This window comes from Varanus komodoensis, unplaced genomic scaffold (genome assembly GCF_004798865.1).
Source record: "Varanus komodoensis strain SLA01 unplaced genomic scaffold, ASM479886v1 scaffold16, whole genome shotgun sequence".
Classification (NCBI taxonomy): Eukaryota; Metazoa; Chordata; class Lepidosauria; order Squamata; family Varanidae; genus Varanus; species Varanus komodoensis.
Window position 1 is genome coordinate 3,294,932 of NW_025335468.1, and position 13,286 is coordinate 3,308,217.

The window sequence follows — 13,286 nt, forward strand, 5'->3', positions numbered from 1 at the left end:
AGCACGGGACCGTCCATCGCCATCGGTCCCGAGGGAGGCACCCTCCACGTCTGGCCGTGGGAAATGGAGACACCCCACTTCACTGGGGAACTCCTCATCCAGTGGGCAGTACTATTACGAGGGCGACTCGGATGAGTCGGAGGCAGACTCCACCTCCCCTGATGTGGCCATTACTTCTCAGGGCCCAGGATCCCCAGAAGAGCCCCATATTACTTTCAGGGAACTTATGTCTAGGCTTGTTCGGTCGCTGGAGATTGAGGCACAACATCGGCCCAATTCCAGCACCGATAAGTTCTACGACATTGTCAGGGGTGAGCAGTCAGCAGCCATCGTACTACCCCTTGTAACCACGCTCCACCAAGTGATGGTTCAGCCCTGGGATCTACTGGCTCAGCCGCAGGCCACATCTCGATGCTATGAGGCAATGTACCGGGTTCGAGAGCAGGACATCCCATTCCTCCAGCGTCATCCAAAACCGAACTCGGTAGTGGTCGAGTCATCCCAGGGCAGGGAATCGAGGGGCCACACAGCTCCTCACAACAAGGAGGGCAGGAAGATCAATATGCTAGTGTGCTGAGTCTGTGCGACCTTTGGACTCGACCTCCGCATATCGAACTACAAGGCGACGCTTGCACGATATCAGTTCTTTATCATGCAGAAGCTCGAGAACATCGCCTCTTCTCTGCCCAACCATTAAGGAGACTTGGCCAAAGTCTTCATAAAGGAAGCAATGCAAGTTGCTATACAAAAACTTTCAACAGTGCGGCATCACGTAGACACCGACTCCAGGGCTCTAGTTGGTGCCATCTCCCTCCATCAGCATGCTTGGCTGAGGAGCTGCAACTTCCCAGAGGAGATGGAGCATAGAATTGAGGAGGTGCCATTTGATGGATCGGGACTCTTCCGCGCCAGGACGAAGCACAAGCTCAAGTCCATACACGAGTCGCGGATGACAGCCCGTCGTATGGAGATTCTGATGCAACAAGGGCATAAGTGGTCCTGGTCCCATCCATCGTACCACCAGCAATTCCAACCACAGCAACAGTACCAGCAGCGCCAACAGCGCAGAAAGCAGCAGCGCTTCCCGCAGGGCCGTCACTGCTATGACACCGATAAGTGTCAGTGCTGACGGGCCCTGCAAACCTCTCCGTCTCTCCAACTCCCACCTTTCCCTCTCCTGTTTGGGGTCCAGCTACAAAGCCGACTACTCATTTGGGAGTCCATCACATCTGATTGGTGGGTTTTATTCATCATCCAGCTCGGATACAGAATAGAATTCAACATCGTTCCTCCGTCGAGCCCGATTCAATTTACGCCATGCTCGCTGGTGTTACTAGACAAAGTTCGTCAGCTACTTCATAAAGGAGCAGTTCAACAACTCTCTCGTTCTGAGGGACTCCACGGATTCTATTTGAGATATTTTACAGTCCCTAAATGGGATGGTGGTCTCCGTCCTATCCTGGACTTGTGAAATGTTAATAGGTTTATCGAACCTAAGAAATTTCAGTTGACCACTCTTCACAATATCCTTCTGTTGCTGAGGAGAGAGGATTGGTTCGCCTCACAGGACTTAAAAGATGCTGGCCACCGCTCCACTAGTATTCACGAAATGCCTGGCTCCAGTGTGTGCATATCTATGACTTCAGGGTATCCAAGTATATCCTTGCCTAGACGACTGGCTTATAGTTTCCCAGACCAGGGATAACCTTCTCTCAGCCGTCCGTACAGCTTGTGCTTTACCGGACGATCTTGGACTATGTATTAATCATGAAAAATCGTCCCTTGTCCCCATGCGGGTGATCGACTTCATTGGAGCTCGCCTCGATTCTACCCTAATGAGGGCATTTCTTCCTCCAACCCTTCAAGACAATCTCTGCACATGTAGTCATCGGATTTGACGAGACAGGACGGTACCGGCTCTTTCCATTCAGAAACTTCTGGGCCATATGGCCGCGTCGGTTGCTATCGTTCCATACGCCAGACTTCAACCTCTTCAACTGTTCTTCAACAGAACATTTCATCCGCAGAGGGACTTGCCTAACAACCTAATCCGACTTCCGCTGCCCGTTCTATGTTCCCTAACATGGTGGACTATACCGGACAATTTGAATGTAGGTGTTCCATTCCAGCCGCCTCAGCCGACCATGACCCTTTACACTGATGCATCGTTGATCGGTTGGGGTGCAGTATGTGCAGGATTCTGCGCCCAGGGCACTTGGGGCCGACAGGAATCAACCAGACACATCAATTTTCTCGAACTGTTAGCGATCTTCAAGGCTTTGCAATCATTTGAGAATACTCTCCGACAAGTAGTTCAGATTGCATCTGACAGCATAGCCGCTGTGTTCTATGTGAACAAACAGGGTGGGACAAAGTCAGCCACCCTGGCCTGGCTGTCGATGAAGGTTTGGGATTGGTGCATCCCGAGGGGCATAACTCTTCTGGCTGTTCATCTAGCTGGTACCGACAATGAAGAAGCCGATAAGCTGAGCAGGCAGATGTTGACAACTCACGAGCGGGAGTTGGACCGACACATTTGCAATCAGCTCTTCTGTCGTTGGGGACATCCGGACATGGACTTGTTTGCTACCCATGTGAACAGGGTATGCAAACTGTTTTGCTCCATGGCAGGCATTGGACCGGGATCAGCAGGAGATGCTCTCGTGATCCCGTGGGACAACATGAACTTTTATGCCTTTCCTCCGATTTCACTCTTGACGAGAGTTGTCTTGAAGATAGCCCAGGACAATGCCACAGGAATCTTGATAACTCCATGGTGGCCTCACCATCCATGGTTCTCCACTCTTCTACAGCTGTCAGATGGCACATATCTTCGTCTTCCATCAATACCACATCTAATAACTCAACAAGACGGAGCGGTCCGTCATCCGGACTTAAATTCTCTGAACCTCATAGCTTGGTGAATCCGCTGACCCTCGATACTGACTCGGAACTGACGACATCTCGAGCATCTCGAATTCCCACTTACAAAACCGAGCCGTTGCTTACTTCCTTGAACCCAATGGAATTTGCTTCGGAATCAGCCATTCTCGATCCAGATATTCAAAGAATTCTTGAATCTGCTGTAAGACTGTCAACACGAAGGTCCTATGCGGCGAAGTGGCGTCGATTCTCATCTTTCGCTGAATCCCACTCGTTTGTTCCTGGACTGGCTTCTATAGAAAACATATTACAATTTCTTTTAGAGTTGCATCGTTTGGGACTTAAACCCTCATCCATAAAGGTTTATGCGGCTGAGATTTCACATTACCGTGGTGCGATACAGGGCTCATCCATTCTTTCGCAACCAATGGTTAGATGATTCATCAAAGGATTACAGAACCTTCATCCTTCAATTTGCCCTGTCATGCCCACTTGGAGCCTTTCAGTTGTACTACAGGCACTTACTAGAGCTCCCTTAGAATCGCTGGCGACTATTGACTTACAACTACTATCTTGGAAAACTGCCTTTCTCATAGCTGTCATGTCAGCTCGGAGAGCTAGTGAACTTTGTGCTCTTCGAGTAGATTCACCGTATTTGAATTTCCATAAAGAAAAAGTCATTCTTCACATGGATTCAACATTTTTACCGAAGGTTGCCAGTCCATTCCATATGAATCAGGAGACCATTTTACCTGCTTCCTTTCCATCACCATCAAACCCGATTGAAAGATCTTTGCATGCTTTTGATGTTCGGCGTTGCTTGGTGTTCTACAGATCACTTACAGAGTCGTTTCAGCATTCTGATCGACTCTTCCTGAAATACTCTGAACAAGACAAGGGCTCTCCAGTCACGTCACAAAGACTTTCGAAATGGATTGTTCAAACTATCGTGTTGGCATATCAACTAGCAAAGATGGACTTACCTGTTTCTCTGAGGGGTCATTCCACACGAGCAGTAGCGGTATCATCTGCCTTCACCGCAGGAATTCCAGTTCAAGATATCTGTAGAGCTGCAACATGGGCTGCTCCGTGTACCTTTGTTAAGCATTACTGCCTTGACGTGCGTGCCAGACAGGATTGTTCTTTTGGCAGAGCAGTCCTCTCAGCTATTCTTCATTGACGACACCTCCCTCCTCTGAATCTGGTAAGCTTGCTAGTCACCCATATGTGTGATGCATAGAGGCCACGACGAAGAAAAGCAGGTTGCTTACCTGTAACTGATGTTCTTTGAGTGGCCATCTGTGCATTCACACAACCCACCCGCCAGCCCCGCTCGGTGTCGGTGAGTGGATTCGTCTCTTGGTACCATGCCTTAATACTCATGGTATATAGTGAACTTATTGCAATATTTTCTCTCCCAAAAGGGGGCGAATGATCGGTCTTTCAAAGACTGGAGAAAATGACGGACACTCCGCTCTATATATAGTACTGAGGGGGAGGGGAGCGGAGTTTTCCCGCCAAAAACCGTTAGCTTTCTAATCTTTCTGGCCTTAGGCGCTGCGCAGGCGCAGCACCCATATGTGTGAATGCACAGATGGCCACTCGAAGAACAACAGTTACAGGTAAGCAACCTGCTTTTACCGACTCCTTGTTGGGAGTGACAAGGATGGCATTGTTGCACAATCGTTCTCGTGGACTGCTGGCTTCATCCCAGATGATTTGAAATCAGAATGTGAAACAACTTACAGTGGGATTGTGGAGGATGAGCTAGGTTAAGATGTTGAACTGAAGGAAGTGGAGGTGATTATCTCAAAAGCAGGCACTTCATGGAGCCAGGCAGTTTCTGGGTGGGATATAAATATAATGAATACACTCTAGCAACCTAAAGAAATGTGTGTGATATGGTGACAGCCACATCCATTTCAGTGGTTTGGGCATTGTTCTACTAGCATTGTTGGGTTACCTTTATTTTGTAGCTGAATTTCACTTTGAGATGTAGATGTATTACAAATAAATCCTCTCTTGTAATGATCAACCATCCCTGAGGCCCCACCTCCCAGTGGCTGGCGAACAGTGAACAGGAGCGAAGGAGTAGGCATGTGAGCTTACAGTGAGTGTGCTGAGAGTGCGGCTCCATGCTGCCCCTGTTCATTGTTCATGAAGGTGGAACCCACTGCACAGAGGAAGAGTGTGCTGAGGAGCGACTCCTCCTCTTCCTCCCCTTAATGGAAATGGTAGTCCCTCATGTGCAGTGGGCTGAAGAGCTGCCTACAGCTACCACTGCAACCCGTCTGGGACCCTGTGCTGGTATGTGCCCCTTTTCAGGACATCAAGGCAGCCATGGCAGTGCACTCATGAAAGAGGACTTGCACAGTCCCTTCCCTTCCCAAGGAGCCCCTAGCCAGTTCTCTGTTCCCCCCGCCACACACACACATTCTAGGATGAGCAATTGATAGACATTAAGTATAATTTTGAAACTTTGTTTGCCTAATACTGTATTTGCAATTGACATACATCATTTTTACGAATAAACTTAGGAAATGGAAAATGTTTATTTTTACATCATTGATACTATGGTGTGGCTTGTTATTATGTTTGAACCCAACAACCGTGGTGAAGTGTGGTAAGGTTGGTTTCTCTTCAAGCAGAGAAACAACAGTCTGTTCTATGGTTTCCAAGCTTATCCATGGCTTGCTTTCTTGTCTGAATGCAAAAACCATGGTTCTGCATGGTGTCCATGTTTCTTCCATAGAGTTCTGTGCAAAGAGCAAAAGCAGCTTGTTGCTGTCCTGGTCTTCCTAGCAGCTGCTGACCTGTAGGCAAAAGGGCTCTGATTGGTCACTCTGTGCCCCCCCCCTTTTCCATTTGCTCTCTTTGGATGGCCACCTGCAGCTTCAGAATTTTGGAGTCGCCATGCCACACTGCTCCCAGCAGCAGTGACTGTGGGGCTGGGAATTTCTGTCACTCCTGTCCACTTGCTGCAGGTTGCTTGGGTAGTATCTGGAAGCTGTTTAGTGTGTGGTCTACTCATGCAACAATTGCTTTCTTTTTGAGAAGGTTGCCTACATATAGGAGGAGCACACAGGCTGTACACAGGCATCACTAACTGGGCACTTGCTTTAGAAAGTCTTTATCTTCCATTCTGTCTCCCGCCCTCCACTTCACACCTATCTTGTTTCTGACTTTCCTTGGGACTGTCAACAAGCCCTGCTGTTCCCTACCTCCCTGCCAGCTGCACAACAGTGTTCAAACAGCCAGCAGGAAAAATTTCCCAGGCAAATGCCCACATACTTTCCTTTGGAAAAGTCTGCATGGCAGGATGTGCGCTCTCCATCTCTGGCATGAGTGCCTGCACTGATGCTTACTGTGTGCTTGGCTGCAGGGCAGGGGGCAGCCACTGGCAGCATATGCAAATTCTGCACATGGGAAGCATGACCATATGTGCATTCAGGAAGGGGAGAGAGGTGTGTTTGTGTTTGCAGGTTTGCAAAGAGCAAGGCAGCAGTGGGGAATGCTAGTGTTTCTAGAGAGCATCAGTGATACTTTAGTTGCCTTCCTGTGCAACAGCAAACAAAAATGAAAAGCAAGCAAACAAAAATGTCATCAGCAGCTGGCTGAGATTATGGCCAGCAGAGTTTGTGGGTCAGTGAGGGAGAGAGAGGTAACGTAGGCAGGACCAGTGCATGCTGGAAACAGTTTTTCAGTTGGGATATGTGGCACCCTTTAATGCATGGGATATAGGCTGCATGGGCCGATGGCATATGTGTTACCCTTCAGAGTAAAGATGGAAGAGGGTAGAAATCACTCATGTGCAGAAACCATGTGCCTGTCTGAACCCAGGCCCCAAGCTTGGATACCATGCAGCATGGTTGATTTTTATGTTTGAATGCAGCCTATGTACAGCTAGTATATTTGTTTTCCCCTACAGTTATTATCTTGTTATAGTTTCTGTAAGCTAGCAAATACTACTCACCTAATTGGTCACCTGTGGACTGTCTTTCCAAAAAGAAGGCACCATCTTAACTTCAGGTGTAGCTTTAGGTACCACTTGTCCCAAATGATTAGACTCTGTGAGTAAATACACCTCACTGGACAAGATACATTTTTCTTTACTTAGCAGTAGCCATTTAGTACTCCTAAATTGGATTGTGGTCAGAGTGCTAGGGGCTAGTCCTTTCCCCAATTCTTTGAATTGCACAATGCGTATGCATCAAATTCTCCAGTACTGCAACCATGATCCAGTCCTACTCCCCAGTTCTTTAAGGAAAAAAGAAAGCAAAAAATAAAGATGTCAGGAGATTGGATTTTAGAGATCTGATCATGATCTTCTGTAATGAGGAATTTGGCCCTCTAAACATTGTTTAAATTAGTATACTAATCAGTATACTAATACGATGCTATTTTGTGCTGCAGTATACCACATAACATGTTGGCATAGTTGTTAAGCAAGTTTATATCACCCAGAGACATAAATGGGAAAAGTAGATGAAAGCAGGTTTTAGCAGTCCGTGCTGCCAGGAGGAAACTCTTCTGTTAAAGACAGATGGACAGACATACAGGGAAGGGGTAGGGTAGCTCTGTTGGTGAGTGCCAGAAATGATCTGAGAGCATGCTGGTACATACATGCACATAAATATACAACATGCATGCTGTGTTGCTTACCGTAGTGTACAATATCTTAATAAATAGAAAATGACAATGCACAATACTGCAATATATGAGTATCAAAATAAAATATGCTCCATAAAATGATATATCAAAATGTATAGTGTATACTTACTAGATATAACACAATGAACCAAAAGTAGCCATGTGTTATCTGGACATCTGGAATCCTGGTATGGTTCTCTGTTGTTCCCAAGATGAACATTCCCTCTTCCACAAGCAGCAGTCCCCTAGCACCACTGGCTGGAACTGGCTTTAGTGGGGAACCACTGTTACACCTTACCTTCAACTCCCAACTTGGTAAGAATATACAGAAATATATCAATACAATTACTTCTACAATAGTGACTGTAATCCTGTTACTAATAACTGTTTTTCTCTCTTTTACAGTTAAAGAAATTTTTGTAAAATTGATTTTAAAATTCTTTGCAAGTGCTGTATTTGGATTTTTGAGTTCACGCTTGGTTATATTCTGGTTGCAACACATTTTCAATGATGGAGTTATTGAAGTAGTTTTGAGCTTTTCAATGGCATACATAATTTTCTTTGTTGGTAAGTTAATCATATTGTTCTACCAAATGCAATGCTTAATGTTTAACTTTTAAAGTAGGCACAAATAATCATGAAAAGGCCATTTTAATTAATTTTAATTTGTTTCTCTTTCTGCATTTAGCTGAATGGCTTGGGATGTCTGGAGTTATAGCTCTTTGTATTCTGGGTCTTCTTTTAGATTCTGTAAGTTTTAGCCCAGGAATGGATGTATTTCTTTATAAGTAAGTGTTTATCCTTTAACTTTCTGTTTGCAGCAGCTTGAACCTATAGGATTGAAGTAGTTCTAAAAATTTGATAAGACTAATTCCAGTTCTTTATAATATAGAACATTGAACTTGAGGAGTTTCAGTTGTTAAGTTTTGCACATTTCTAATCCAAGTTTTAAAAATGTATTTCCAGTCCAAATATATTGTTAATCAAACTGTTCATATGGTAAAAATGTTTAGAGAGGAAACCTTTGCAAGAAATTTATTTTGCTGGGGGATGGGATGGTGAGGGAAAGCTTTGGTATTTTAGCTAAGCTGTCATTGCCTGTAGCATATAATTATAGACCTTTTCTTTACGGACATGGCTTAATATGTGCTTTAATTTTCTTTTCTTAACCAGGTTCTGGGCAATGTTGACATTTTTGGCTCACATTATGATATATCTGATAATGGGAATTGTTATAGCCCAAAAAACATTTCCATATATAAATACCCGTGCTTTTTTTTATATTGTAACAGTCTACCTTTCGTTGAATCTTGTCAGGTAAGAATTGTTTTCCTGCTTTTTTGGTTTCGATTAATGTTGCAGTATTTACAAAGCTTGCATAGTTAATAGTGTTACATTGGAATCCTATATGCATTCACTTGGGAACAAGGACATTCATAGTCTGTTAGAATTGTATTATTGTATTATTAGAATTCTTACATTACCAAAGAATTATCAAAAATTTGGCAAGCCCAACGTATTTTTATGTTTTTGGCCTCAGGAACCCCATGTACTCGCCCAAATAATTGCAAGGTAGCTAGCAAGGGTGTGAACAGGACTTCATACTTAATCTTGATTAGTTGCATATCCATGTTTCAAATCAAGCCACTTCCACAGTTATTGATCTGGATTGTAATATGCAGGCTGGAGAAAAACTGTTCCTATTGATACATTTGGCTGCTTCTATTTCTGCAAGTGTAGGAGCAAGGAAGAATAGTTCATTCTCTCATTTTCTTGTCTTTCTTCTTGTTGCTGGGATCATTGCTAACAGCAGTAAAGATTGTCCCTGGGTACAAATTCCATTCCTGAGAACATGCTATCAGAAGTCATGAAAAAGAGCTTTATTTTGGATTATAAATGCTATTAGAGAAGCTACATCTTATGTAATATAGGATGACAAATGCTTAGAGAAGATATAATTAATTAATCTGGACCTGTTGTCTAATATGGGTGCCTTCTAAACTTTATTCTGTAGCATACTGCATATTTATTTTTGTTAATTATTGTTTCATTTTATTCACTCAGGGCTTTAGTTGTTTTGGCATTGAGCCCTTTTCTGAGTCGTCTTGGTTATGGATTTAATTGGCGTTGGGGAGCTATTATTGTTTGGAGTGGAATGAGGGGCACATTCACTTTGAACATGGCACTTGGAATTAGCCAAACAGAAAGTGTAACTCCTGCTGAGGTTCACATTAAGACTATGGTAAAGTATTTTTTAGAAGTTTTAAAGATTGGGATCATTTGTGCTTGAAACATGCTTGACACTCTAAATAGAAAGACATACTTCTAATGCCATGTTGTCTTTTAGGTATTTACATATGAGTCGTATATATACACACACACATACATCCATGCATATATTAATGTATGTGTATCACTAATTCTTAGTAAAGGCCCACAGAGCATATTGTATAATGTAATTGAAATATTTGTTTATTTTTGACTTTAAAATATTTCATTTTATATTGCAAACTATATTGAAAGTCAATGATAACACTATATATTATTGCTTATATCAGCTTGTATGATGGCTTAATATTGTTGCACACTTTCTTACCTGTAGTTTATGATCTGTTGCAAAATCTCATTTTCAAGAATTCAAACCCCAGTATTTTGTCGATAAGAAAAATATAGTCTCCTTTCTGTTTACATTTCAGTGTGTGCCTTTGTGCCTTGTGTAATGTAGATGGGAGTTTGTATTAAGCACCCATCAGATAATGTTCCTTGGATTACTGATGAGGCAGAACCATTTCTACCCATGTAAATACATTTTTAAAAAATAGGAGGGTAGTTTCTTTCTAACTACCAACTAGTCAAGCATGGAACATTAATGAAAAGACTTCAACATTTTGTTTCTTTGCCTAAAACGTTTCCCTTCTTTTTGCCTGATGCCTGGCCTCTAGGGTGGGCTAAATTGAAAGAGAGAATTACACACAATAAACTTTACTTTTTAAAAACAACAAGGCATCTGTGCTTGAAAAAGGTACTGCTTCAGCTGTTGGTCTTTAAACTTTCTACCTGATAGTTGCCTGATAGAAAACTAGTCATCCCCCAATACAATGTTGTCCCTATGCTGTTTGCAGTTCTTGGTTCTCCTCTTGACTGAAGTGATGAGTGGAAAAAGTGGCAATGGTATTACCTGTTAATTTATTAGGTTTTAGATGTTATTGTTGCTATACCATTTGCTGCTATTTCAAAATTCCTCAGTGGCATAATTAAGGAAGTGTCATAAGATTTTAAGATATTTAAAGGAAAAAAAATTGCTTGAATGGTTTTTGACCTGAATCCAAATCTGTTGGCTAATCAGATGTGAGCACAGACATAAAATACTTGTTTTCCCTGCTCAGTGATAAATTTTAAAGCTAATAAAATACATTGTTTGTAGCTTGAGGAAAGTCTACCCATTAGAAGAAAGATGATGTTAGATTTAGCAGGACGGTTTCTGCTTGTAACTGGAAGGTTTTTCCTTATTAGATATCAGCACACATTTCCAAAGTTGCAACATTCTGAGTTCTCTGTCACAGTTGTTTCAGTAAGATGCTAATGCTTGAAGATTTTAATCATAACAAAATCATAACTGTGTGTTTCAGCTTCATGAAATAATGTCCAGAAAGTGTCCACAGTGCAAATCATAAGATGGCCAATTTTAAAATGTTTGGCCACACAATGAATGAGATACACCAATTTAACGATATTCTCTTGAAATGTAGCATTCACATATATTTGTCTAGTTTTGGAATCTTCTCTTTCCAGTTCAGGGTGTAAGGAAACAGCAAACACTGCCTGCAAAGATCCACGGCTAGTGCAACAGGAAGCTTGGTGGTTCCTAAGGTAACTGGAACAAGCTGAAATGGTGGTTTCCAAAAAGGGATACATCAGCAAAAATCAGAATGGAGTTCAGCTGACTTGTTCAGAAAACTGTTATTTTGGGTCCCTTCCAGGGTCGCTTTAGAAAGCACTAGCTGCACTGTTGCTCAGCTGGTCAGTCCTGTAGTCTCAACAGAAACATCAGAGGTGTAGCAGCAATATTGGATACTGCCCTAAGATTTTCATGTGAAAAAGAAAAAGCAATCCAGGTTTCATCACTTGAGATGATGCACTATGTCATACTAGGTTTTCTTCTCTATGTTGGCACCATAGAAAAGTAGAATGACATATATGAACACATAATATTATATTACTACTTTTATGTGTAATGGTGATAAAATATTAATTGTTCAAGTGTTTTATGTTTCAGATATTATTGCATTCTGGAACAGCATCTTTGTTAACCTTGATAATTAATTCTACCACTGTGAAAAAGCTGGTAATGACCCTAGGTAATACTTTTAACCTACCTCTTCTTTTTTTTCTTTTGAAAATGAGTGTGATTTATTCATAGTTTTACATATTAGACCAAAGAACCATGAACATGATTGATACCAATTGAAAAATATAGCTAATATTGATAGGATAATTACATTAATTTTCCAGTAATTAAAGTGTTGCCAGTTCCCCACATATCATTTTGTTATCCCATTTCCTTAGATATATATATATATATATATATATATATATATATATATAGTCACAAACCACATATTCATATTGTTTATTCTCCCTTTCTTTTATACCTGGTTCAGTGTCCAGTCTCCAACATTTAGGGTGCAATCTTATGGCCTCCTGATGGAAAGAGCATTTAAAAAATTGATTAAATTAAAATCAATCCTTTTTCAACAAAATGTCACAATTAAATATAAAACCCTATTATTAGCAATCTGTTTGACAGATTGAATCTCAAAAGTAGGCCCCATGAGCTCAATAGGACTTACCTCCAGATAAATATGCACATTATTTTTGCCTAAATCTAATTTTGTTAAGAAATAATTAGCAAAACAGAAAACAATAAAGTTTACAATACCCCATGATCAATAATTAGAATATTACATAAAGGTAACAGAGCAACCCCATTAAAGTCACCCAATAGTTAATCACTTCTGAATATTTCTTACATTGAAACTCCTGGGATGAAGCAATCCAAAGAAACAAGAGATAATGCTAGAATATGAGATTCCCAGGTGGCACTCAACAAGCTACTGGGGAAGAAAAAAGTACTTGTAGAAATAACACTGTTATAACAAAGCAACTAGATCAAAGCTGAAAGGAGGTCCAGTGGCTGACCTGCACAGAGGCCTAAGCAATGTCCAGCGCTGCACAACACGTACAGTTGTTGTTGTTGTTGTTATTATTATTATGGTAATATTTCTATGCCGCCCCTTACCGAAGCCTCGGGGCGGCTTACAACACAATAAAATACATTGAAATACAATAGAACATAATAAATTACCATTAAATACAAAAATACAAAAAAATACATTGAGTTACAAACATAATAATATAAAATTAAAATTATCAGTATAAAATAAGTAAATGAATAATATAGGAGGAGAAAAGAGAAGGAAGAAGAAGTTGCCCTGGCCAGATCATATATTTTAACAATTAAAATGATGTTTAAATAAAAAGTTCTTTACCTGGCGCCGAAAAACCAGTAATGACGGTGCCAGGCGGACCTCTTTGGAGAGTGAATTCCATAGGTTGGGCGCCACCGCAGAGAAAGCCCTCCTCCGAGTACTTACTCTCCTAATTTCCTTCATGGAGGGTTCCCGGAGAAGGGACTCTCCCGCAGATCTCAAAGGGCGGTCGGGCATATACGGACGTAAGCGCTTGTTCAGGTA

At 41.8% G+C, this 13,286-nt stretch overlaps 1 protein-coding gene across 1 annotated transcript in view; it reads left to right on the top strand.

Annotated features, from left to right (window-relative positions):
• LOC123021357 (sodium/hydrogen exchanger 10-like) overlaps positions 1-13,286 on the top strand; it is an 85,765-nt gene that overhangs the window by 14,910 nt on the left and 57,569 nt on the right. Inside the window, 5 exon segments of the mRNA XM_044426069.1 lie at positions 7,939-8,100; positions 8,222-8,321; positions 8,707-8,850; positions 9,598-9,775; positions 11,810-11,891. Of these exon segments, the coding sequence (XP_044282004.1) occupies positions 7,939-8,100; positions 8,222-8,321; positions 8,707-8,850; positions 9,598-9,775; positions 11,810-11,891 (666 nt within the window).